Below are 27,835 nucleotides of genomic sequence, written 5' to 3' on the forward strand. Positions count from 1 at the left end.
ATCACACTGCTAATATCATTCTACCTCTTTCCGAAAATTCATGAAATTCCACCCACTGAATTACATACCGTTAATACCCCAGAGCGTCCGATAACATCAAATAACACGCCAACAAAGAGCCTCTCCACATTTCTTAGCCACTTCCTCGGTGATTTACCAAAAACACTTCTGTCATTTGTACAACATACCCCCCACCTACTGAGAATTATGGAAAACATTAATTCTAAAGGCACAATATCGCAATACATAATTCTCGCAACGCTAGACGTCACGGCCCTTTGATAAAAAAAAACGCTGTCCAAACAATTTCCACAACACCCTATTTAAGCCTACTTGCCTCGTTAACTAGTTACGCAAAACTCTACTTCTAACATACAACTACTTTGAGTTTGAGGACAATTACCACCTACAAGTACATGGGGCAAGTATGGGTACACCTTTTGCACCAGCCTATAGGCGAACATATTTATTGGCACTCGAGAAGATTTCCTATCTCGCTGCACAGACAAGTCCCACACCTACCTAGGATACATAGACGACATATTTATAATGTGGGGACGTGGTGAGGACAGTCGAGAAAAATCCTTAACATTCCTAAGTTCTCTTGACCCAACAATAAAATTCACACCGCTATTTTCAACTGAGCGCATAACCTTTCTAGACAATATATATTGACACCGGGACACTAAAGCAACGCTGTATAGGACCCCCCCCCCCCCCCCCCCTTTAACCTAGAATAAACAAATCATCCCAGACATTGCAAAGAATATATATTTAAAGGTGAAGCCACACGACCTTCGCATTTGCGTTGAAAACCAAGACTATGCAGATAGACTCGAACCCCTAAAGAAACCTTTTCAAACAGGAACCACCCGAACAGTGCCCTTCAAAAAGCATACACGGATGCAACCAAATTTGAGCGAGCCGAGATTATCAAGCCCCGCCCTATGATCACAAGGACAACGCCTCTTCTTATAACAATTAAATTCTCAAACACAATCTCCGGATGGGAACGTTCTCAGTAAACACTACCCAATTCTCACGAGCAACCATAAAATTACGATCTTTCCCGACCCGCCCAGAGTAGCCTGCAGACGCAACATTAACTTCAAAGGCACTCTTGCCAAACTAAGGACAAAGACGATGCCAACATGCGGTCCCTCTGGCGGCCCGAGGTGCTCTAAATCCAAGCATATCAATTGACCATCTACACTTAAAAGTGCAGCGTCGCATTGCCTTCACAGTGTAACTTAGAGTTTCATTTGCACATCAATTAATGTAGTCTACTGTCTAGAGTGTGCCACTTGTAGCAAGAAATACATAGGCGAGACGGGACAACAGATTCATGCAAGACTATACGGCGATCGAGCAGATACAAACAAAATTTATCTAAAGAAGTAGTCAGCCACTTCAAAGAACATGGCCATATAATAATAAATAAATTTCCCTTCACCTCGCAAAAGGAAATATACGGAGTTTAAGTTCCTACTCCCCACGGCAATAAATTTGGTACGAGGCAACTTAGAATGATTAAAAGGCCTAACATAAACATGAAATTCTCATATCATTAAGAAATACACAAAACACGTTATGCCACCAGGTAACCGAATTTTAAGCTCACCTATTCCTCCGTTTCCAGCTCTTCCCCGATTCTCCCCAACCATTTAATTATGTATGTTATTCCACGCTTTTACGCAAGCATCAACCATACCAGCCCTCTTCCCTTGTACACCTGCGCCGTGCCGCTTTTACAGCAAAGCTGGTTGCCTCTAGTTAGTCGGGGTTTTTCGTAGCCACGTGCGAAGTTTGACTCGCACAAGAACAAACGGCAGTTGGAAGGCTTTGTGTTTGAGTTTCGGAGTAACATGATTGTTTCATTGCGAGAGCAATTACACTCGAGGCGCATTTCTGCCGCGGGCGTCGCCGTGTCCAAGCGTGCGAGGGTGGGCCAGCGAACGCGGTTCAATCTCGCATGCGCGACCGAGGACTGCCAACTGCATGCCTGTGGCACATAGAGTTTCATATCATAATTACTAGAGGGAACTCTGGCGCTATAGTCTACGGGAGCTTCAATGGGAGTGGTTGTACCAGAATGGGAATTCTGGAAAGTACATGGACTTGCTTAAACTTCGTGCTTCTGGTTTCAAGCGGCCCTTTTCACTTTCTAACTCATTTTCAACAATATATTGCGTAACAAATAAATAAACATTAAAATTGCCCGATGGCAGGATTCGAACACAGGTCCTCTAGGACAGAATCCTGATATTGAAACCAGGACGCATGCATATGCCCTTATGAATTTATCGCGGGCATGCCAGCGCCATGAGACGCTTGGCGCGTTTCGATTTGGCCACCTCGACAAGCTCAATCGTTGCAATTAGTAGGAATTGTGTGTGTTCGCAGCGTCTTCTGCACTTCGAAGAGTAGAGATTGCTCTGAAATTTACGAGAACGAAGGCATAAAAAGCTAGTTAGTTAATTTGGGTTTATTGGCACAAAGGCAACTAAGGCCATGGTGCGCCAGTCACAAGACAAAAGGAAACGCAACGTCAGAGCAGGTAAACCTGCATTGCATTATAGTTCGTGTAAATAAGCAGTCGTCTCTGAAAAGTGGAACAGATTAGTAAGTTGCACTAGCGGATCATCTGCCAGTAATAGGGCAGGGTGTAAAGGTATATATAAATTATATAGGGTGTGCAAAAGCTTCCGTCGCTCTGTTTCAAAGTGTCGGACATGTTATAAGGATATGTATTACTGTAAGAGGTTCATTCCATTTTTTCGCAAGTCGGCGGGTTTTCTTTTCGGAGGAGAAAGTTGTGTGTTAGATGTGTGTGTCGAATCCCAAGTCAACACAGGATCACCTCATAGAACCGTTGCTGGTGAGTGCACGACTTGCACACCCCAATTACGGGTTTTGTAAGATGTAGCTTGTTACTTGTACAATGGTCCCATTCTTGTTGCCATTTTGATATCAAGGCCTTTCTAATCGCAGTGATACTATCCTTATATGGAAGCGTTGTGTTTGTATATATTTGTGCGTTGCCATTGATGCACAACTATCCGCTGCTTCATTACCCGGTATACCAACATGGCTTGGGACCCAGCAAAACCTAATTGACCTGCCGTATTTGTTTATTCTTACCATGTGTAAAATATCCCCTATCAGGGGTTCACATTCAGGTTTCATGTGATGAGCCTTCAGCGTTCTTATTGAATTTGTTTATATGATTGTTTTCGTGTTTTCCAGTGATGATCTTTTTAACCACAGTCCATATTGCATAGGCTTCAGCTGTGTAGACCGAGGCATGCTGTGGCAAACGAATACTTCTTTCCCAATGTTCCCTTACGGCCCCCACACCCACGTGTTCTTTTCTTTTAGAGCCATCAGTGTAAAATTCCATGTAATCTTGATACTTGTCCTGAAGAGCGCGGAATTCTTGTATAATGTGTTCGCGTGGGGTGTCTTCTTTAAATGCGTCAATGTCCAGTCACATAGCGGTGCGAAATAGTACCACGGGGGCAAACGCTGTGGCTTTCTCGCAACCTGGAGGACTTCGCGAGGTATGTCATAATCCCGAATGTATTGCTCATATCGCAGGACAAGCGGCTTAATCATGTTCGGTTTGTTTGTACAGTATAAGCGTGAGTTGCACTGCGTTACAATGTTGAAGCATATGTGTGATGGTGAGGACTGAATTCTGAATACGTAAGAAAAAGTAGCACTCTGCGCTGCTGTAAAGGGGGTTCATTACAGTCAACATATAAGCTCTGTACAGGTGATTTTCTGTAGGCACCACTTGCCACTCGTAGTCCAAGGTTATGAACTGGATCAATTCGTCGGACCTAAGACTATCTGGCTGAACCGTATGTGATGCTACCTAGTCTAATATGCTGCGCACCAAAGTACGGTAGATGCATGGCAGGCACTTAAGGTCAGAGCCCCAGCGCTTCCGGGACAGGACTTTGAAGACGTTAAGTGCATTGTTCGCTTTTATTTTAAGGCTATTTATGTGCGCGAGAAAGTTGCACTTTTTATCAAACAGAACACCCAGAAACTTGTGTTCTTTTACTGGTAGTGTGGCTTCGTTTAGCTTAAGGTTGGGATCTGGTCGTAGGCCTCTTTTTCGTGTAAAGACATCACTAAGAGCTTTTTCACTTGAAAAGCGAAAACCGTTTTCAGAGGCTCACTGCGTTAGTTTGTTTAATGTAATTTGAATTTGCCGTTCGCAGGTTGCCCAGTTCGATGCACGAAACGCAATTTGTAGATCATCCACATATAATGAATGCATTACAGAGGATGGAATTACCTTATTAACCGAGTTCATTTTCACCACAGACAATGTTGTGCTTAATACGCATCCTTGTGGCACACGTTTTACCTGAATGAATACACGTGACAGCATGGTTCCTAAACGCACTTGGAATGTTCAGTCCGACATGAAATTGGCTAGACATTTGACCGCTCTACCACGGATTCCTAAATCTGCCAAGTCGCTTAAAATACCAAACCTCCATGTGCGTCGTACGCCTTTTCTAGATCAAAGAAAACAGTGAGACAATATTGCTGTGTAGAAAGGCCGCATGTATCGTGTTCTAGCCGGACTGGGTGACCCGTTGTAGAGCAACCTTTCTTGTACCCACACTGATTGTTATCTAGCAGGTTCTCCGTTTCAAGGACGTATGTGAATCTTATGTTTATAATGGCTTCATAAGACTTAGCAAGACAACTTGTGAGTGCTATAGGTCTAGCTGGTTGCTGTTGTGGGAGGTTTTCCGGCTTTCAAGAAAGGGATTATGATGGCTTTCTTCCACTCATTCGGCATTTTTCCCGTTTCCCAGATTATATTAAAAAAACGAAGCAAGGTTTCAACTGCATTAGGATTAGATGAGCGAGCATTGCGTAATGTACTGTCAGGACCACGTGCAGTTTTGTGAGTGGTGAGCACTATTGATTTCCGGTAGTGTTAAAGGGACATTATCGGATCTCTCTGAACTTCCTGTGGTCGGAATCTTTAGTTTTTCCGCTGATTCCTTATATTTTAGAAATGCAGCAGAATAGTTTACTGAGCTTGATATATGATGAAAATTCTGCCCTGATATGTCTGCTTCTACTAAATTTGTTTGGGTGCCTGGGAGTAAAAATATTGTGTAAGGAGCGTAGTCGCCTCTAAACTTACGAACCTGATCCCACATTCGTTTGGAAGTTATCGAGCTATTTATTGACGAGTCAATTTTTCCAGGACTGTCTTTCAGCTTGTCTGCGTGTGTACCTGGCTTTCGCTTTTTTTGAAAGAGTAGATTATCTTGTGTTGGGTCTCACCGATAGATACCCTACGTTTTATTTTGTAGTTTTCTGGTTTGCGTACATTCCTTGGTCCACCAGGGTTTTAGGGTTTTTCTTAGCAAGCCAGAGGATTGCGGGATTGTCTCTTCTGCTGCAGCAAGTATACAGGCGGTAATCATATTCATTTCGTCTATGGTAAACTCATCTATGATATCCAGAGTGGCCTTTTCAGTAAAGAGAGGCCAGTCTGCCAGATGGAGTTTCCAACGGGGATGGTAGGAAAAGGAGATGTTCTTTTAATGATGGCTTGCATATGGTCACTACCACAGGGGTTGTGGTAGTGACCATTGAAAATCCATTGAAAATCGCCAAAGAGAGATGGAAAGCATAGTGCCAGATCTAGGCAACTCATAGCTCCTGTGCTTGGGGAGTAGTAAGTTGCCGTACCGGTGTTTAAAATGCATATTGTTAAGAACGGCCCAGCTGAGGTGCAAGTTTTGCCAGCCAGTTGCGACAGCGGCGGCAACGTTTCTTGAAACTCCACCAATACCCTCTAGCCTCGTCGCGGTTGTGACTGAATGCGATCGCGGACCAACTACTGTTACTGAGCCGCCACCGCCGCGAGCAGGGGAGTGCTCGCGGGAACGTAGTTCGAGGCTGCTTCCCACGCGCCGTCCAAGACGGAAGACAATGGGCACCCGGCCGCGCTGCGGGGGTCAGCTCGGGGAATAAAAGGCACCTTTCCTGACACAAGCTCGGAGTTCTACGAAGTCCGTCTGATGTCGGCTCCAGACCGTGAACCTGTGCGCAAGTGTGTGTGTGCAAGCTGTTCCGCTGAGAGGCGGCTTGTTTACGATGCCTGGTTGGCCGTTTCCGTCACCTGGGTATCGGGGGAGGACCGTGTGTTTATAAACCGCTGTTGTGCGGCTGCTCAGTACACTTTCTCAAGCAGTCATGTTAGACTGATGCACTTTCTCAAGCAGTCATGTTAAACTGATGTACTTTCTCAAGCAGTCATGTTAGACTGATGAACTGCATGTAGATATTGCAAATAAACCCATATTCCTCGTTCTCGATGAGAAGCAGTCATTCCCTTCATCAACGTCCTCAGCGTGGATAAGTTGGACGACGGCCTGGGCCAGCTACCTTCTAATTCATGCCGGACTCCAATCTTGACAACGGGTTACGAGCGATGGGATTGAGCCCCCAATCCTAACAATATGCGGTTTGTTAGGATAAAATCTTCAAGTGTTTGACTCCTGGTGTCAGTTGTCTTACTACACCATAACGTGTTATGTGCGTTAAATTCACCGCCTATTAAAGATTGTTCAGGTAGCTGGTTTAAATGAACTCTAAATCTCTTACGATAAAATGCTAATGCGGCGGAATGTATACTGAAGAAATAGTGGTTTTGTGAGCTAAAACGGTGACAGCAACAGCTTCTATTTGACTGTTAATGGGAACCTCTGGCTGCAAAACCACCCTGCAGTGCGATGGCTACACCGCCTGACAGCCGGCTCGTCTGAGTACGGTCCCGCCGTACAACAGTGAAACCTTTTAAAATATTTGTGTTTTCACCCAGCTTTGTTTCCTGTAAGCACAAGGCCACAGGAGAGAGGTTAAATAACAGGTCCTCAATGTCACCTAAGTTATGTAAGGGACCTCTACAATTCCAATGGATAATAAAAGCCATTATGAAACTGGAACGTAAAAAAATGATATTAACGAGTGAACAGGAGATAAGAAAGATGTTAGGTGACATAGATCTAAAGAAGGCAGATACAAAGGAGCGATAACCTTCAGGTTATCGCTTTCTTATTTTGAGTGGTTATTGGAACTTTGTCCCTCTTTCGGCGCTCGAGGGAGCGCTTGTCCTTCGGTGTCGATGACACCGCGGTTTTTGCGTCGACCTCCAACGCTCTCTCTGAGGCGCTGGAGGACCGAGAGTTGAGCGCCGAAACACGTGTCTCGGGCCTTGGGGTTCGTTTGATTTTAGGGCCCTGTGGAACTGGTGTCTGCAGGCCCTTCGAAAAGGATGGAGCAGCACTGGTTGCTTCCACCGCGGGGGCGGGAGGGGTCACTGCGGCACCACTGCGCGTGGGCTCGGAGGACTCCTGAGGCCTCTGACGCTGCGCCCACCTGCGTCACGTCGCCATAACTTCTTCGCGGAAGGTACGATAGCCGCTTTCTGGCTTCAAAGAATGAATTTTTTTCTTTCACAGTTCGTGCAATTACTTCCTTTTCCTTTCTTTTTTCCAATATGGGCAAGACCGCGAGTAAGCTGGATGGTCTCCTTTGCAGTTAATACAATACGAGGAAGAAGCGCAGTTTGCAGGTCGATGATCATTGGAGCTGAATTTAGCACAGGTTGTTTGGCCTCGGCATGCATGTGAAGCATGTCCGAACCTTTGGCACTTGAAACAGCGTCTTGGGTTCGGTATATATGGTCTGACATTTACTTTTACGTTCCCTTCATCTCACGTACTCATGTACGGGACCGAAACCTGGAGGCTAACGAAAAGGGTTCTACTTAAATTGAGGACGACGCAACAAGCTATGGAAAGAAAAATGATGAGTGTAATGTTAAGGGATAAGAAAAGAGCAGAATGGGAGAGAACAAACGCGAGTTGACATATTAGTTGAAATCAAGAAAAAGAAATGGGCGTGGGCAGGACGTATAATGAGGAAAGATAACCGATGGTCATTAAAGGTTAGGGACTGGATTCCAAGGGAAGGGAAGCGTAGCAGGGGGCGGCAGAAAGTTAGGTGGACGGATGAGATTAAGAAGTTTGCAGGGACAACATAGCCACAATTAGCACAGGACCGGGGTAGTTGGTGAAGTATGGGAGACGTCTTTGCCCTGCGTTGGGCGTAACCAGGCTGCTGCTGCTGATGATCCTGCATCCAGAGAGGTAGGCATTACGCTTGTTCCAAATGTATGACATGTTTTGTTCGGATTTTTTGGTCATTTCTGCCGAAGACAATTCTTTGTGCGTTTGTCACATTTTGCTCCTGGAAACGCTAAAGGAGTTCTTCATCGTTCAGGCCAATAAAGTCTTCCTCTGATATCACACTCCGGCTTGTATTCAGTGTTCTATGTGGTGAAATTGTGACTGTCGCGTCGCCAATACTGGTATGTTCCGAGAGCTATTGCGCTTGGTCTTTGTCGTTTAGTTCTAGGAGGAGGTCTCCGCTAGTCATTTTTGAATCTTTATATGTCAGTCCGTGCCTTTCAGACACTTGGCCCCGAGAAATGGAGAGAGCTTTCTTACTGGTATGTTATTTTCACCGTGGACAACATAGTATTTGGGATATCATGGGGCGTTTCTGAGAACTGGAGCGGTGCTTCGGTGCGGCACCTTCTTCGGACGCCGATCATAGACACAATTAGCACAATTATCACAATTGTGCATTCAAGCGTCCTTGTGGCTTTGTTTATTTTGCTTTTTATGCCTTTCCCGCAGGGACGTCTGCGTCAGCAGGCGTTTGGTATGTTGCGACACCACGCACCTGAAAAGGACGTCTGAATGCACAAGCACGAAAATCAGACAAATCCTTGTATTTCACGATTCCCTTGGCGGGTCAATAACTGCAGCGCCAGAGTTCTCTCTAGAATATTGTAGGAAAATATGCTGTGGTGCGCGAGGCAAGGGGGGCAGGCGAGGGAGGAGGGCCGATCTTCAGCAGCTGCCAGGGTGCCTCGATGTCCTCTCCCGTCGCTCCATACAGAGTGGAGACATTGCGCCGTCTACTACGGCGTTGGCAACGCGAATCGCGGACGCCTAGGGACGCCGTAGGAACGCCATAGGAACGCCATAGGAACGCCATAGGGACGCCATAGGGACGCCATAGGGACGCCATAGGGACGCCATAGGGACGCCATAGGGACGCCATAGGGACGCCATAGGGACGCGCTCGTATGTCTTGAAAGCGATATGCGACGTGGCGAAAGTGCGCGCCCGCGCGGGCCTCAACTTCAAGATGATCTGCGATGCTTGCAGAGTGCGTGTAGTGCCGGTAGCTTCGTGTGCGCTGTGCTTTGGACGTTTCGCTCACCTTGAAGCGACAGATGCATGGAGGTCACTTGGCTCGCGGCTGGTGCCGCGATTCCTAACTCCACCATTTCCAGAAGAGTTTCCCCTGTCATTGAGCGAGATGTTTCCATGTTTACCTGTGCGCGCGTGACATCGTGCTGGTTAATTTAGTTAAAACACGTTGACGGGCTAGTTGGTTTGAATCAGTAATAGAGTGTGTAAGCGCGACACACACACAGACAGCGCTGTCTTTGTGTTCCTTCTACGTCCTCGTTGATTCACGCTTATACATTCTGTAATTGTTAATTTCGGTAGTAAGCGAATGTTTACAAGTGTACACGGCCGGTAAAACTACTATCCTTACTTCGTACAGCTGTCTACTAATTTGCTATCGCAATCGGGGCTTCGCCTTTCAGGCGGAACTGTGAATTTTTCTCGTGTATTCGAATTAAAATCCGATTCTATCATGTCTGCAGCTTCTGTTTAATTAGTACTTTACAAAATGTGTGACCCGTTTTACTTTAAGAAATCGAATTAGCTCAATAACGCACTTGCGACACGCGGAGGGCCTACTAGAATGTGCATGGATGTTCTAGTTTGGCAGACCGGCGTGCGCGCTCTATGGTGTGCGCGTGACGAACGTGTGATCTGCTCGTTGCATGCGTTCCACAACATCCGAATCGACATTACGGCAAACTTTGTTCAAAAAATCATGAGCCATTCCACTCTGAAAGTGGTTGACCAGCGAAGCTGTTTAGCAGACGACACGGCGGTGACGCACAATTTTGAACGAAGGCACGAAATAATTTATTGTCTTTATGGATTGTCATCGTCACTAAGGGTACGCACACTCAGTCATTGTCTTGATCAGTGGTCATTATTTCACTCGCAACTGCAATCACATTCTATGATAGTGTCAAATCGGTGAACGTACGTTGGTGGGTGGTCGGTTAGGCGGGATTAGTGTGGCATCGCAAAGAATATATCTGCAACACGGAACACGTAAACCGCTCCCTTTTCAGTAGATACATCCACATTGAAATCACCGACAACGGTAACATGGGTAGTGTCATCGCAGCTAATTCACGCAAAGTGAGTAGCCATGAACCTTACCGGACTTTGAGTCATCGCATTTTTTGCTTGCTTACGGGGGTATGCGTGATTGATGATGACAGTTTTTCGACAAGCTGTTCTGATGTTGTATGCTTGATTAGAAAAAAATTGAGCACTGTTCGCTTTACTTCACTGAGTACTTGTAGCCTCTATGACGGGGCTATGAGCTATTCAGGATGATAGTTTTTGTTCATGGAGAACAAAAATGCATGGAACCCTATAGCCATACACAGCTTCGCTGTAAAATTTGCACAGCTGTTTCACTTCGTGAAGTCCAGTTACGCGCAAACGTATGCAATCCGCGAGCATGCACCGCGACGTCGAAGCACAACGGGTAAAAAACAGAGGTGCGTTCGCGGACGCTACAATAATCTGGACGGTTCGATGCCTGGTCGGCCACCGAGAAAGCGCATATTGAGCTAGAAGCCTTTAATGGCTCCTTGTCAAGGTTATCTGCCGCTAGCAGAAACTGTCACAGCTTTCCAGCCTCCTGATTGGTCTGCTTTGCGTCGTGACGTCACTGTCAGGTGCGGGTGTCGGAGTGGTTCGGGGCCGCGCGGGACGACTCATCGGCACGCGTGGCGGCCGTGTGTTCGACGGTGCGCCCTGACGTCACTGTTGTCAGGCGCTTGAGGTGGCCTCCCGATTGGGCGCTGTGTGGGCCTGACGTCACTGTCGCGAGGCGCGTGTGGCGACCGTCTGCTTGGGTGTGGTGGCGGTCGTGGCGGCAATTTGCGGTATCGTGTGGGAAGGATGCCTCGCCAAACCAGTGCCTCCCAACACGCAACGTGCGGCAGCCGCTGAACGCAAGCGGCGCTCAAGAGAGGCTGAGCGTGTACGTCACATGCATCAGGGTGGCGAGGCGCGTCCGACACCGCAGTGTCCAGGGACGCGACGGGCCAACGCAAGAGAGGCGACGCGTTTGAACTGACTCGCTGCATCTCCCGGTACAAAGGCAAATGAATCTCGGAAGTGCCGTGACCGCCATCTTGCCGGGCAAGCCGAGCAAGTAAAAGTAAATCGAGCGAAGTGGATGATGAGGATGGCCAACTATACCCCAACACCGCCACGGAACACGCGTCTCCTCCTGATCCACAAACGGCGCTGCAACAGTTCGAGGCGACCACAAACTAATTTAAAAGACACTTCATCCAGAACAACGTGGCAGGCATTTAATAAACAAACAAACATTCACATAACAGTACGAGTTGTATGCCTCCGTGGTGTTTCAGACGCAACAAATCGCCATTGGCAATGGTGTCAGGCTTCCGCCATCTCACACTTTAGTCTCGACAAAGTGTCTTCCGTTTTTTGCTACACATGAAAAGAAGAGACGCCGGGAACATGCACAGCGACCAAGAACACGATCGCTACATTATGTATACAGCTTCGCTGTACATCCACTTTCACACGGCGGAATGGAGGCGGATTATTCAAGCGAAGCTTGTATACGTTAGCCTGCGCCGCCGCTCAACAAACCAGCTGCTCTCGGAGCTGCACACGTGCACGGATTGGTATAAAAAAAATACGCCGTACGGGTACTGGTCAAGGATATATCGTGTCGAATTTCACAGCGTGAGCTGTGCTGAGATTCCGTGCAGTGGAGTTGGATGGACTGATGGATCTACTGATTTTGCGAACATCCCTCTCGGATTGGGATGAAGGTGATGCCACCAAAATCGTTACCTTTTTGTTGCGTTTATTGTGTTAACGAGCCATCGATTCTTTAAAAAAGAACTCAGTGCCCTTCCACTGTGTGAAGGATGACCAGCGAATCTGTATATGGGCCCCTCAAGAGGAAGCTTTAGCTCGGGCCGAACTCCGACGCGGCCTATACAAATACATGTAAAACGCAAAAACGTTTTTCTGAGATAACCCCTGGACCGATTTTAATGACATTTGTTGCATTTGAGAGGGAAAGTTAAGTTCTAGTGACTGCTGGAAGCGGAATGTTGACTTAGAGCCTGAATTTTGTTACAAGGATCTTCAAAAATTCTGAAGTTTGAAAAAAATAGAAGCATGAAGTTTACAAATTCATAGCTCTGCATCATGAACAGATATCGCGGTGCTGTAAACGGCATCCATTAGACCATTGAAAGCGGACAAATTCGATATGTCATTTTACATCTTACCTGAATTTGTTACGTTGTTTACAGGGGTTCTGCAAAAGCTGTATTTGCATATTACAAAACTTTTCGAGATTCATGTGTAACATGTCAATTCTGTCAGCTTTAGATACACTATTATATGAAATTCACAGAATTGTATTATTATATTTCGTTGCTGAGTTACTGAGTTGTAAACTTGAAGGTTTCGTTCTCAGAAAATTTGATTTTTGTCAATATTTAATAAACGATTGACGACCTAAATCAAAAACAGTCAATAAATTTTAAGTTTTTCTTTTAAATGCAACAAATATCGTCAAACTTGGTGCAGTGGTTGCCGAGAAAAACGAATTCTCCTTTTACATGTATTCAGATAGGAGCACCCGTGCTAAAGCTTCCTCTTAATGACGAACTGCACCTCCGCCGCGGGTCGGTCCGGAATTGGACGATCTTCGGGATCGGCGCACGTATGGGGAGGGCTTAACGTCTGCTTCCCCTCCGCAGCGGGTCGGCCCGGTATTGCACTATTTTCGGGATCGGCCCACGTATGGGCAGTTGTGTGTACACACCAACATGATCCTGGAGCAACTATCCCTTAACAGTTTTGCTGTAAGCTGTAAAATGGTTACGTCTTCGTGTTTCTTAATTAATGACAACGACAAACACGGTAGCACGAGCGCGTTCGCGCGGTAGCGCCGAAGGACGCCAACGAGCCCATTCTGATGGTGATAGTTTTCTGTCAGCACACGGACATGATCATAGGAAAAGTACCTCTTGACATCATCATCAGCCTGGTTGTGCCCACTGCAGGGCAAAGGCCTCTCCCATACTTCGCCAACTACCCCGGTCATGTACTAATTGTTGCCATATCTCTGCAAATTTCTTAATCTCATCCGCCCACCTAACTTTCTGCCGCCCCCTGCTACGCTTCCTTTGGGATCCAGTCCGTAAGCCTTAAGACGAAGCTTTAGCTCCAGTGGTCATATATAAATACATGTAAAAGGAAAATTCGTTTTTCCCGGCAATCACCGCACCAAATTTGACAAGGTTTGTTGCATTTAAATGAAAAACTTCAATTATAGTGACTGTAGGTTTCGAATTTTCGATTTATGTCGCAAATTTTTATTAAAAGATTGCCAAAATCTAAAATTTTCGATAAACGACACCATCAAGTTTACAACTGGGTAACTGAGCGACAAAAATTGATAACACAATTCCGTGAATTGCATCTAATAGTACATCTAAAGCGGAAAAAATTGATATTTTACACATGAATGTAAAAGAATTTACTAATATGGAATATAGCTTTTGCAGAACCCTCGTAAACAACGTAACAAATTCACTTAACATATAAGATGACGTCTCGAATTTGTCCGCTTTCAATGATCTAATGGATGGCGTTCTCAGAACCGCGATATCTGCTCTTGCTACGGAGCTATGAATTTGTAAACTTCGTGCTTCTATTTTTTTTCAAATTTCCGAATTTTTAAAAATTCTTGTAAAAAAAATAAGGTTACAAATCGAAATTCCGCTTCCAACAGCCACTAGAACTTACCCTTTTCTCTCAAATGCAACAAATTTCATTAAAATCGGTCCAAGGGTTATCTCGGGAAAACGTTTGCGTTTTACATGTATTTGAATAGGCCGCGTCGGAGTTCGGCCCGAGCTAAAGCTTCTTCTTAATGACAATCGGTTATTTTCCCTCCTCATTACATGCCCTGCCCATGCCCATTTCTTTTTCTTGATTTGAACTAAGATGTCATTAACTCGCGTTTGTTCCCTCACCCAATCTGCTCTTTTCTTATCCCTTAACGTTACACCCATCATTCTTCTTTCCTTAGCTCGTTGCTTCGTCCTCAATTTAAGTAGAACCCTTTTCGTAAGGCTCCAGGTTTCTGCCCCGTAGGTGAGTACTGGTAAGACAGCTATTATACACTTTTCTCTTGAGGTATAATGGCAAGCTGCTGTTCATGATCTGAGAATGCCTGCCAAACGCACCCCAGCGCATTCTTCTGATTATTTCCGTCTCATGATCCGGATCCGCGGTCACTACCTGTCTTAAGTAGATGTATTCCCTTATTACTTCCAGTGCCTCGCTACCTATCGTAAATTGCTGTTCTTTCGAGACTGTTAAACATTACTTTAGTTTTCTGCAGATTAATCTTTAGACCCACCCTTCTGCTTTGCCTGTCCAGGTGAGTGAGCATGCATTACAATTGGTCCCCTGAGTTAATAAGCAAGGCAATATCATCAGCGAATCGCAAGTTACTAAGGTATTCTCCGTTGAGTCTTATCCCCAATCCAGGTTCCTCATCCAGGTCTTTGAATACCTCCTGTAAACACGTTGTGAATAGCATTGGAGAGATCGTATCTCCCTGCCCTTCTTTATTGGGATTTTGTTGCTTTCTTTATGGAGGACTACGGTGGCTGTGGAGCCGCTATAGATAGCTTTCAGTATTTTTACATACGGCTCGTCTACACCCTGATTCCGTAATGCCGCCATGACTGCTGGGGTTTCGTATGAATCAAACACTTTCTCGTAATCAATGAAAGCTATATATAAGGGTTGGTTATAGTCCGCACATGTTTCTATCACCTGATTGATAGTGTGAATATGGTCTATTGTTGAGTAACCTTTACGGAATCCTACCTGGTCCTTTGGTTGACAGACGTCTAAGGTGTTCCTGATTCTATTTGCGATTACCTTAGTAAATGCTTTGTAGGCAACGGACAGTAAGCTGATCGGTCTATAATTTTTCAAATTTTTGGCGTCCCCTTTCTTATGGATTAGGATTATGTTAGCGTTCTTCCAAGATTCCAGTACGCTCGAGGTCATGAGGCATTGCGATTACAGGGTGGCCAGTTTTTCTAGAACAATCTGCCCACCATCCTTCAAATCTGCTGTTACCTGATCCTCTCCAGCTGCCTTTTGCATAGCTCCGAAGGCTTCCTTTACTTCTTCCGGCATTACTTGTGGGATGTGAAATTCCTCTAGACTATTCTCTCTTCCATTATCGTCATGGGTGCTACTGGTACTGTATAAATGTATATAGTACTCCTCAGGCACTTGAACTATTTCATCCATATTAGTAATGATATTGCCGGCTTTGTCTCTTAACGCACACATCTGATTCTTGCCAATTCCTAGTTTCTTCTTCACTGCTTTTAGGCTTCCTCCGTTCCTGAGAGCATGTTCAATTCTATCCATATTATATCCATATATAAAATAAATTGCAGAAACACTTAAGGCTACTTATGTGTGGGAACGCGAAAGCGTTAGTGGCTTTTGGTGAAATGTTTTTTTCCGCGCTTTCCTTGTCCGCACAAGCTCTCTCCTGCATTCTAATTGCGCCTAGGTAAGGTCAAATAAAACTCGTCACGTAAGCATCTCAATGCACTCGCTTGCATGCGAGGAGCCCATAACCAAAGGACCGTTCAGCGACGTTCAATCGGACATGATTTTTATTTTATTCACTCATTTTATACACATGACGTGGCGCCACCTCCTCCTCATTGGCTGCGCTGTCGTGTGCCCGATGATGCGCGCACTAGGCCGCACTTTTAGTGCGCTGCGACTCGACGCGTGCAATGACGCACGCACTAAGCACACTCAGGCCGCGGAACCGCCGTGGCAGTGTGCTCCTTTACTCAACAGCGTGCGGCACACATGGCGCGATGTTTCCGCACCGCATACAGAACATCGCGGCGACGCGAACTGTGAAAAGTCGCCTCAAATGCCCATATAGATGGCAATAAAACAAAACGCTGGAAGCAGTTATCCCATGTAATATTTCGTCGTAGCCGAGAACAATGCGTTCGTACATCCTACGCACGCTCTTCGCTGGCCACACCGTTAGTTTTGCTCGCTGCGGGCATTTCTCAATAATGCAATGTTTCTGTTCACTTGTGCAAAGTGGTCGCGACGTAATTTCCCCTCGACTTGATACCAAATGGTAAGTTGCTTGATCCCAAGTAAACCCGATTAGATACGCATATTTAGGTAACGTCTATCGATGCCTTAACCGAACGAACAAACACGATCGGCCGCGCTCCCTTGCTCACAAATGGTATAGCTATAAAAACCAGGGCTGTTTTGCAGATCGCAGTCCACACTCTCGACTTGGAATCTGATAGATATGTTCGGACACAAGAAGGCGCACAACAGTGGACACCGGAGCTGTTCAATTTACGGGGCTTGTGACGACTCGGCTCGTCCCACTTACCTGTCGTAGTCGAGGACAGTGTTCAGCCTGTGCGCGATAGTAATGATGGTGCAGTCGGAAAACTCCCGGCGTATGGTGGCCTGGATGAGATCGTCCGTCTCCATGTCCACAGCAGCCGTGGCCTCGTCTAGGATGAGGATGCGAGACTTGCGAAGCAGAGCTCGCGCAAGGCACACCAGCTGGCGCTGACCGACGCTGCAATACAAGGAAACGTCAGACTAGCTCTCTTATTTAGAAATAACGAAGATCCTTGAGGGCCTAACACCCGCAGACTAACGTCACCTCACCAAATTTGGGAGCTACGCTGTTCTCCGGAGAGTGCAAAGATTATCGCGACACGCGAAGCTCTCGTAACGCCTCCTGCACCGCCATTGAATGCACACAACTGCACGCAACGATATCGATTATTAGCTCGCGTTTGCCCTTGGTGGGATAGAAATATGCCAGCGCTGATTCCCAGATCCTAATTTCCTTCCTGTTGGCTGCAGTATCTTTATCAGTGTTACCCCGTCATAAAGGATTTTGTCGAGCACTGCAGGATATTCTCGCACGAGCCAATTGCCCAGATACCGTACATTGTCACCATAAGCCACACGCAATATCCCCGCGGTTGTGATATGTTTCATCCTAATAAGGCTTAATTTTCTAACGCTAATGTTTTAGTGTGCCGGCCTGTGTGGTGCAGTTGCAATGTATCACCACATAACTTTTGTAGCATTCTATTATCCGATATGTATAGGTACTTCCAATTTACCGGACAAGCTACATCAGTCTTTCGCTATTTCTTTGCAGCCCAGCCTTCATATCAATTTCGCTTACGCGCACGTGGGTGTTATTCGCAATTACCCAGACACGAAAATCATTTCTCCGACCTTTCACAATTGCGCAAGATCAATTCCCTCTTAGCACGCAATTGTAGACTCTCCCAGCAAACCTTTATCAGGATTGAAGTTTTAGTTTTCTTGCAAGGTATTTATATTTTCATTCAAGTCAACTAAGATCGATTCCTGGTAGGGGCAAGGGTAAAGAAGAGCGAGAAATCCTGGAAGAGTATTACGTCAGTGTACAACATCGGCGCGCTTACCTGAAAAAAAATTTGCTTTTTTAGGTCGTTCACGATAGATGTGATAGTCCTGCCTTTTCATTATATTAGTGATGCAGTTGTTGCGCATGCTCTGCTGGCCTTGCTGGGACTACGCCGTTTCTAATAAAGCTAAAGTTGATAGTCCAGTCATTGTGGTGTGAACCTATCGTCTTTTGTGACTTTTTTTTCTTCATGTAGTGCTTATCTACCACGCGTTGTTGTGAAAACTACGGCATACATACTTTAAGCTAGTCTGGTAGCTTCGTTTTGCCGAAATTACTTTCCCTCGTTTTTCCCGCTTCCGCCTAACAGCGCCCACTAGCGAAGCAGTCAGTTTTCGCACCTGATATTTTCACCGCCTTCTGTGATGTTGTGCTCGAGACCTTTCTCCAGGCCAGCCACATATTCCTTGAGGTGCGAGTGCTCGAGTGCACGCCACAGTTCGTCGTCGGTCAATTTGTCGAAAGGATCCAGGTTGGAGCGAAGAGTTCCGCTGAACAGCACCGGGTCCTGAGAGTAGAACGAAATCGCTTGTTGGGAGCAGTAAACGTGTGCAGCGATGCTGGCATTCAAATCCTTGCGGCTTTTGAACAACGCTGGAGTGCCCATAAGTGCGTCGGAACGCCAATGCTTGGTGAAACACTGTGCAACTGGAAGTCACATTCTTGTTGTACCTTCTGCTCACTAATAGCTTTATGACAAGAAGCCTTACCTGTACAAAAATAACCCTGATTATTGCTGATCTAACGGCAGAGGAAAAGTGCACGATGTGGAAGCCAACGTATAAAATTACATTGCCTCGCATGTATCCGCTTATCAGCATCCATAAAACGATTTTCACGTAAGAGTGCGCATAGAACAATTCAGCAAGGCATTTAGAGCGCTTATTGGTAGGCGTACTTTATATAATAACACGCGACCGTTATATTTTTTCCGCTGATCGTTTTTCACTGTTACAAGGCGCTCGGCGCAAAACGCGCCAACATGTGTCGGAACTTGCTGTCGCCGATTCTCGTGCCTAATCACACATCGCGTGCACGAGGCGAACAGTGCATGGTGCACACTCTGGTGCGTGCGCGAGCAGCGGCGCTTACCCTGGACGCGTACGACGTGCTTCGGGCGACGATCGTGCTCACCGCTATCCGAGTGTTTTCTTTATTCTGGGTGCAAGAAAGAGGGGACTTTAAGTTTACGCCTTCGGCAGCGTCTTATTCTTCTTCATCGTCCCGATAACATGACGATACTGACAATGTGGAAGAGCAGGAAACAGATCTGTCGTTCGTTGAATCGGGCACATAGCTCGTTTAGAAAACACTACAGCGGAAACAGCACGTGGTAAGTGTGCTTATCGATGACAGTTCGCGAGAATAAATAATGGTATTAACACTTATTACGAAAACTTCCACTGAAGGAGAGAAACCCTGTACGACAAAAATATAGAAGCGAAGGCACATGGGCAAATATGTTCAACTTGACAGGAAGAAATAAATTGGCGCGGAAAAGCGAACAACCACAACATTTATGCAAATAAACAGACTGAGTGCATCATGCAGCGCAAGCTCCGAAGACGTCGCTCAACCATCTCGTCTGATATAAAGCCATTTTCACACTTATACCCTGGAACACCTTGCGTGAAGAAGGTTTGCCAGTCTTTGGGTAATACACTCATAAACTTAATTAGCTACAAACACCTCAACTAATTAATTATACTAAATTACATACTAATGTGGCGTTTTTTTTAAAGAGCCGTTGACCAACGCTATTATTGTGCAGTGTACATGAGCTCTCACATAACACGGTTATATATGGGTTGCTTTTTCTAGTTTATTCTGTTTCTCGTGTTTACAACTACTTTTTGTAGACAGCCTATGTGCGTATTTCTCAACTGTGTATTGTGATAGCCTGCCCTTATGTAGCCGACCATACCATTGGTGTGCAGTTATTAAGCCATAACAAAGCGGGAGACTAAAGGGGAAAAATGTACAGGGAGGCTAAGTACTGTAACTACGAATGGGTTTTATCTGAAAAGCGAAATGATCGTATTGACAAGAATATCTGCTGGGCAATTTAACAATCTTGCTAGTGCGTAGGCGTTTTACACAAACTTGCCTGGGGAATAATAGTCAGCTTGGAGCGAAGGTCGTAGAGGCCAAGGTAGGATATGTCCACGCCGTCAATGCAGATGGCGCCTCCGGCTGCCTCGATGAGCCGGAACAGCGATAGCGTAAGCGAAGACTTCCCGGCACCAGTTCGTCCAACGATGCCGATCTGTAGTGCGCCCAGCGAGAGCGCGCTCATATAGTACAGCGAGTACACTCTGCCTGTCCCAGCTCAAAGTATTACTTTCTCTGCAGCTCCCTGAAGCATGGTCAATTAGCATTTTGTTGTGGACGCTTAGAGATCAAGCGGGCATAAGTTAGACCCAACATGATCAGCACAAGGTCAACTGCATAAAGCCGCATATATGGCCGCATGTTAGCGAGTCACCGTTAGCAAGCGCCAAGCGGCGTGCACAGTACGCACGCGCTTATATGGAAGATGCGAGTTGCCCACTGCGGTGTGAACATTGCATGAAGGTTGGATATTCTTCGTATTTTTGTCACTTAACGCACGCACGGTAATTAATGGTTTTTTATGCTTGCTTCGGTGGATCCGATAGCGTGACATTCAAGGAAGGAGTGTGTTGCATAGGCACGCATGCAAACCGGAAGAACATGTAACCAGGGGCACACTGAATACGAAAAGGAACTGTACCAGTCAAAACGCATTCCAAATCATCATAGGACGGTTTACCCGCATCAACAGCAGCATTGCACACTGCGAAGGGTGCCGCTACCTCGCGCTCAGCTGTCCAGAGGTGGTGCGACGTGATATTTCGAGAAAGAAATGAGTGAAATACCGCAGCTGCACTTACCTTCTCCCCTGGGTTTACGTCGCAACTGATGCCTTTGAGGACGAGCTCGAGGTCATCCCTGTAGCGGGTCGAGTAGTTGTCGAACACCACACGTCCCGCAATCGGCCACGTGTCGTCCGGCTTCATGTCAGGCCGCTCCCACGGAGCCTGCCAATCGAGGATGAGCAGTGGATAGTTACGCAAACGTCACAACAGTGGTCTCAGCTACACAAACTCCGCACGTATGATACGAAACAGCGTGGGACAAAAGACGCTTCCTTTGTGTGATAAAGCGCAGGTTCCGCGTTTATTTCTCACCAGGCCGTGTCAGCTCAAAGTGTGGTATGCAAGACACTCCCGATCAACCTTCCCTCAATTCACATTTTCACAATTTTTCGCCTGTTGCATTTCAGCTACCACGCTTTGCATCACGGTAGCATTTGGCTGACAACGCATTGTCGCGTGCCAGATTGTTGAAACTACGCTCGGAGTTCCCGCTGCCTTCGAGCCACGGGTGCCCTCGAAATGCGTCGGGCAGCCACCGTCGCAAGAGCAGGACGCCCGCTCACCTCCTGCGGCGTGCGCGTGTACTCGAAGCATCTCTCGACGGCGACGAGGTTCGTCTCGGTGTCGGAGGTGGCACGAACGAGCATGTTCAGCGTCGAGGTCACCTGGACAGAAGGAAGTGGGTGCATGGAGCATTCACAATGTCTACGCACGTTGCGTAAGAGGTTTTTTAGAAACAAAGCCGTTAATTTCAAGAAATTTTAGTTTCGTAACTGCAATTGTAATATTTAGTTATTGCAGAAATTTATTTCAGTAATAACTGAAAATGTTCTTGCTATGTCCACCGCGGTGGAGGCAATGCAGTGAAGCATGACTGGAAGCACCCGGGACAGCTACTGACTGGAAACCTGTGTTAAAGCGAAGGACACCACATGGACAACCAAGTGGCTTAAATAGCTATCTCTGTGCACACCCATACAAGTGTACCGCTGACCAGCGCTCTACTCTAAAGAATCGCGCGATGGAACAAAAAGTGCCTAAATGTTTTTACAGCAACAAATACACGCATCGAAGCACGTACTTAATTTCGGTGACGCCCACTCTTCCTTCCTCCGCGGGATTTGCAGCGACTGCTCGGCATGTTTATCGCCTAGTAAAGTGGGTCAATCCCGGAGGCAGTGTCATAATAAAGTAGGTCCACCTCGAAGATGCTTAAAATAAAAGTTTGGGTTTTTACGTTCAAAAACCACTATCTGATTATGAGGCACGCCGTAATGGGATACTCGGGCTTAATTTTAACCACCTGCGGTTAGCTAGCATGCACAAAAGTGCGCGGTAGGTTTAGCATTCCGCCCCAATCACAGTGAGGCAGGGATCGAGCCTGCGACCTCTTGCTCAGCAGCGCAATCGACCGCAGTGGGTATGCCGCCGTAGCTGCTGTAATCGCCAATGCCAGTTATGCTGCAATCTGCGGTCAGGTGAGTCACGTGTTGCCGGCCTGCCGGAAGTATTTGCTATTCTGGAAAACGCGGTGCAGTAATTACAGGAACATGCGCATTGTTGTCGAGCCAGATGATAGCAGTGCGGTGACAGAAGAAAGTTCCTAGTGCGTACTTGGAAAATCATGTCTTCTATGACATTTAATCTATGCGTTTTCAAGCGAAGCTTGTATTGCCTCAGACGTGTTGGCGTCGGTGTGTCCGTATGAAAAAACTCAAGCCGCGCGAAAATAAAAATTGCTCATCGCGCTGTGGATTCGAACCACCCACCTCCGCGTTGCGACACCACCACGCTAACCGATTCAACCATGCACTGTCGTTTTTTTTTCTTTATTATATGGAATTATGAGTAATGTCAAACCAATATTGTTACATTACATTTGAACATACATGAGAAACAAATTCACACATGGCACGCAGGCCAATGAAAGTTCGAAATTCGGGCAAACAAACAAGCGTCCAGACGCAAAATCCATTCAGGTATGGGACGAAAGGTAGCAACCACACTACGCACTTGAGCAGTCTCTTCTCGAAAGATAGACCTTGTCGAGCGAGGTGGCCCGGCATGTGTGTCGGTCATTCGGCTTCTCCATAATGAATGAAGTCCTAATAACGAAGAAATCATGTGGTGTATTACTGGCTGACTTCATGAAAGGAAGGAACCGGATAACATACGATGTGAGAGGGTCATTTTTGATAGTTCTTTGTAAAATGTCCCGAAAATGAAATGCATCACGACGAAGTATAAAGCAGTGTTCTATTGTCTCGGGTTGATTGCAAAGTCTACAACTTGTATTACAGGGTACATATAGTCCTTGTTCCTGAAGCCACGTTTTAACTGGCAGAGTGGAGGTGTGCAGCCTAAAAAACTGTTTTCGGTGCTGGCGTAATGCACATTCTAGGGACACGGCAAAGTACATCTTGACTAAATAGAGACAGATACGGCTTTCGGTATATAGGTTCAGGGAAAAGGCTATCTGCAAGCGGTACATTTAGCGACGTTTGATCAACGGTAAACAAATATTCTAGAGTGAATCTGGCTTTTAAAATGAAATAGTGCCGACATGTTCCTTTAGGAAGCCCCATAACGGCAGTTCTTGAGCAAACTTTGCCGTGACAAAACGAAAAGGGAGGTGTGAATCAGGACGTGTTCGATTAACTGCGAGAAGAAATAGATGACGGACCTTTTTAAGGTAAAATAATCGCATGACCAACTGTCGCACAAACAAATACACAAGGCTCAGGCCTCCCTTTTGAAGCGGAATGAAAATGTTTTCCGTTCTCGTGGCTTTCCATGATGAACGCCCAAAAAAACATACAAATATTCTATGATATGCCTGAACATCGATACGTGAGCAGTGCAAGACCTGCAGAACATGAAGAGGCTTAGAAGCGAGAAATATATTGCATGCCTTAGCTCTCACAAAAAATGGAGGGATCACGTCCCTGCCAGGTTGTCACCTTTCGACGGATAGTGGTAATCGTGGACGTCCAATGAGGTCCACTATTACGGAAGTTATAGAGAGGCACACCAAGATATCGCAACGGAGACTGATTCCAATGAATATTCACGGCACTGACACTAGGGCTCCCGCCGAGTATAAAGCTGCCGCGATTGTCGACACCGCTCTGTGGGCTCGGTTGCTGTACCACAATGTAGACAAGTAACCCGTTGCTCTTCGCCACGCAGGTTGGTAACAAGTATTCTCTTTTTGCAAAGAAGTCTAGCAATTATCTTCTGGCCTAGTTGCCGAGCCCCCGGTGCTGTGTTGGTATTGCTGTTGAGAGTGTTTGTGCCATTTGGTCCTTGCTTCTCTTGTCAGGAGTCATCGAGTCTAACCCAGGTAGTGCTGACCTTGTACTAAAAGCTGCAAAAACTATCAGCCGGCCAGAAAGAAGTAGTCACAGAAATGAAAGGCATTAAGAACCAACTACTGGCAACGAACAAGATGGTGTCCGATTTGACTTCCCGAGTAACAGTAGTCGAAAAACTTTGCCAATGCATCATCCCGTTGCGAAATGAAATCGAAGCCGTAAAAGCAGAAACTACTAAAATTACTGACCTGGCCACTTGCTTGGAACGGCGTATGGATGACACTGAAAACCGATCACGTAGAAGTAACCTAATCTTTTATGGTGTTCCTGATACTAATCCCTCGGAAACATTCGCCCAGTCTGAAGAAGCCGTAACCCAGCTGTGCTCTCAACATCTTAACATTAACATAGATACAAAAGAAATTGAACTAGCCCATCATCTCGGGAGGCACACCGCTGGGCGCCATCGCCCCATAATTGTTAAATTTACGTACTTTAAGACAAAAGAGACTGTCCTATGAAATGGCCGTAAGTTCAAAGGCACTGAACAGTGTCGAAGATTTTACTAAGGCTGTACAGGACGCCCATTAGGCACCTTGTTGCTTAAGCAAAATCTGCTCACTTTTCATTGCGTTACAAAACATTGCACATAGGTAACAAACGCTACATATCTGACGAGACATAAGAGACCGTCAAAGAAACAGCATAGCAATCGCATTATCCCACCAATATAAGAACTTGGCCTCCCATCCCACGTAATAATCTGTCTTTTTCAGTAATTTTCACGAACATACGCAGCTTTCTGCCAAAGCGTGAATACGTATCAAATCTTATGTCATCATCCGCCAGTAACTTACTAATACTAACAGAAACGTGGCTTACAAAAGAAATCAGTGGTGCAGAAGTCCTGGCCGATCTTCCCAACTTCGACGTTTATCGATGCGATCGGAGAGACGCACGTGGCGGAGGTGTTCTGATTGCCATGAATCAACAATTGCCGTGCACACAAGTTAACAGTGACAGCCACTTGGAAAGAGTGTGGTTAAAATGTCAATGTTCCCCACAAACAGTACTGCTAAGTGTTCGTTATTAAGTTAAATTATGGGGTTTTACGTGCCAAACCACTTTCTGATTATGAGGCACGCCGTAGTGGGGGACTCCGGAAATTTGGACCACCTGGGGTTCTTTACCGAGCACCTAAATCTAAGTACACGGGTGCTTTCGCATTTCGACCACATCGAAATGCTGCCGCCGTGGCTGGGATTTGATCCCGCGACCGCGTGCTTAGCAGCCCAACACCATAGCCACTAAGCAACCACGGCGGGTGTGTTTGTTATCGACCCCCTCACCATCAACCGGACTTTTCTAATCTCTTAAACAACATATTAAGTGAAATTACTTCAAAGCATCCCAACGCTATTATTATCCTTTTTGGAGACAAATTTTCCCGACATTAACTGGCACAATGGCACTGCTTTACTAACAAATCAAACTGAAGCAAGCGACTTTAAGAAGTGTGTTTAAATTACAATTTAACGCAGCTAGTACTGAAGCCAACCCGTGTGTCGGGGACATCTGCCAATATTTTAGATCTCATACTAACCAGTCATCCTGAAAGCTTATCATCCCTTACATATCTTCGTGAGATTAGTGATCGCAAACTTATTCATGCTGCCTTCACTTTCGCTCCCCCACTACGCGACATGCACGATAAGACAACTTGTTTATGTGACAAAGGTAACTATGAGGCTATAAATACTGAATTAAACGCGTTCTTTTCTACCTTTGCAGATGAATTTAATAACCATTCGATTCATGATAACTGGCTGTTTAAAAACAAACGATGTGAACTAAAGAACCAAGTTATTCCCAGGATAACCAATCGATCCAATCGACAAAAAGCATGGTTTACGAGATCCTTAAAACGACTAGAAAATAAAAAAGGGCCTTTATCGCCACGCTGAAGTTAAGGCAAGCTCAGTTGTGGGGGAGAAATATTACGCTGCCAAAGCTGCGCACTTAATCAAAATTCACGATGCCAAGCGAATCTTTTTTCACTATGACCTGCCAAACATTTTACTTACTAATCCGAGAAAATCCTAGCAGGTGATAAACCCCAAGGAAGCGCGTATCAATAATCTTACTAACGAGCTGGGTGAATCAGTGACAGATTTAACCTGCGCTAATATGTTCAACAACGCGTTTTCTTCAGACTTCACTAATGAAATGGACACACTTCTAACCCCGCCAACCACAAATATACAATGCAACACGTCAGCCATCACATTCACAGTACCTGGGTTTTTATCAGTGATAGAAAATATTAAATTCTCTTCATGACCTGGCATCGATTAAAATTAAATTATGGGGTTTTACGTGCCAAAACCACTTTCTGATTATGAGGCACGCCGTAGTGGAGGACTCCGGAAATTTTGACCACCTGGGGTTCTTTAACGTGCACCTAAATCTAAGCACACGGGTGTTTTCGCATTTCGCCCCCATCGAAATGCGGCCGCCGTGGCCGGGAATCTGGCATCGATGACATTAACTCTAAACTACTAAAAAAAAACACGAAACACATTTCTGCAGAGTTTCTATATTATTTTCGCAGTCGCTTTCCACAGGCACAATGCCAGACGAGTAGAAGATGGGGAAGGTTACTCCAGTCTACAAATCGGGCAACAAAAATTCTCCCCTAAGTTACCGCCCCATCTCATTGACAAGTGTTCCCTGCAAGATTATGGAGCATGTAATCTACTCTCATATTATGGACTTTCTAGACGCTAACAACTCATCTTTCACAGCACGGGTTCCGCCGGGGCCGTTATTGCGAGACCCAGCTTGCACTATTTCTCCATGATGTTCATGCTTCTTGACCGTAAGATACAAACAGACGCCATATTTTTGGATTACGCGAAAGCGTTTGACAAGATCGCTCGTCAACGCCTATTACTAAAGCTTTCTCGATTGCATTTGCATCTTGATATCCTAAAATGGCTTGACCAATTTTTAACTAACCGCTCACAGTATGTCTCATTTAATATAACCACGCTTCAAACATGGCAACAATGGATGCGATTCGGAAAGCTGATCGGATTTTTTTTTTTTTCTGTAGCGCGAATAGCACAAAGCCGTAGAAGAAGAACAGACACACGCAGCGCTTGTGCATGTGTCTGGTGTTTGCACTACAGAGAAAAAAAATGCAAAATATTACACGAAGCCCAAATGTCTGCACTTACCAAATTATTTCCCTTATTGGCTTTCCATACTGGGCGACCATTCCCGCTACTTCTTCAACTTTATGCGGGAAATAACTCTTTCCAATCACTAGTGCAGCAAATTGTGCTGCTGCAAGTCATGGTGAGAGAAAAAAAATTCGTAAAGCGGCATCGAAACACTTACCGTGAGCGCGTAGCTCACAGAGAGGCCAGCGAGACCTGGCGAGAGGGTTTCCCTGGTGAGAACGGCCAGCAGTGCGGCTATGAACACGATGCTGTAGCCAAGGAACTCGAGTCGGATCGAGAGCCACCTGCGACGACGACAACAATGGCTGCTTAGACCTAAGACCTTCACGTGTCAGAAAATTTGTTTACAACAGGATAACGATTACCTGTAGAGAACATCAGGGTGACAGTATCCAATCGTCATTATTATGCAGCACGTTCGGAACATAAATCGCATTAAGAAGCTAATACGTGTTGAAAGCATAATCACCACGGCATTCATTATCTGCTAATACACAGCAGACCCCTTACAAATTTCGCAAATAAGGAGCAGCGC

General features: G+C 45.9%; 1 protein-coding gene across 1 annotated transcript in view; it reads right to left on the reverse strand.

Annotated features, from left to right (window-relative positions):
• LOC126519167 (multidrug resistance-associated protein 1-like) overlaps positions 1–27,835 on the reverse strand; it is a 255,175-nt gene that overhangs the window by 2,039 nt on the left and 225,301 nt on the right. Inside the window, exons 24-29 of the mRNA XM_050168782.3 lie at positions 27,458–27,584; positions 21,305–21,406; positions 20,757–20,903; positions 19,952–20,110; positions 18,186–18,352; positions 16,759–16,953 (exon numbers count right to left, since the gene is read on the reverse strand). Coding sequence (XP_050024739.1) covers positions 16,759–16,953; positions 18,186–18,352; positions 19,952–20,110; positions 20,757–20,903; positions 21,305–21,406; positions 27,458–27,584 — 897 coding nt within the window. The remainder of the gene's footprint in view (positions 1–16,758; positions 16,954–18,185; positions 18,353–19,951; positions 20,111–20,756; positions 20,904–21,304; positions 21,407–27,457; positions 27,585–27,835) is intronic.

The sequence above is a fragment of the Dermacentor andersoni genome, chromosome 10 (genome assembly GCF_023375885.2).
Source record: "Dermacentor andersoni chromosome 10, qqDerAnde1_hic_scaffold, whole genome shotgun sequence".
Classification (NCBI taxonomy): Eukaryota; Metazoa; Arthropoda; class Arachnida; order Ixodida; family Ixodidae; genus Dermacentor; species Dermacentor andersoni.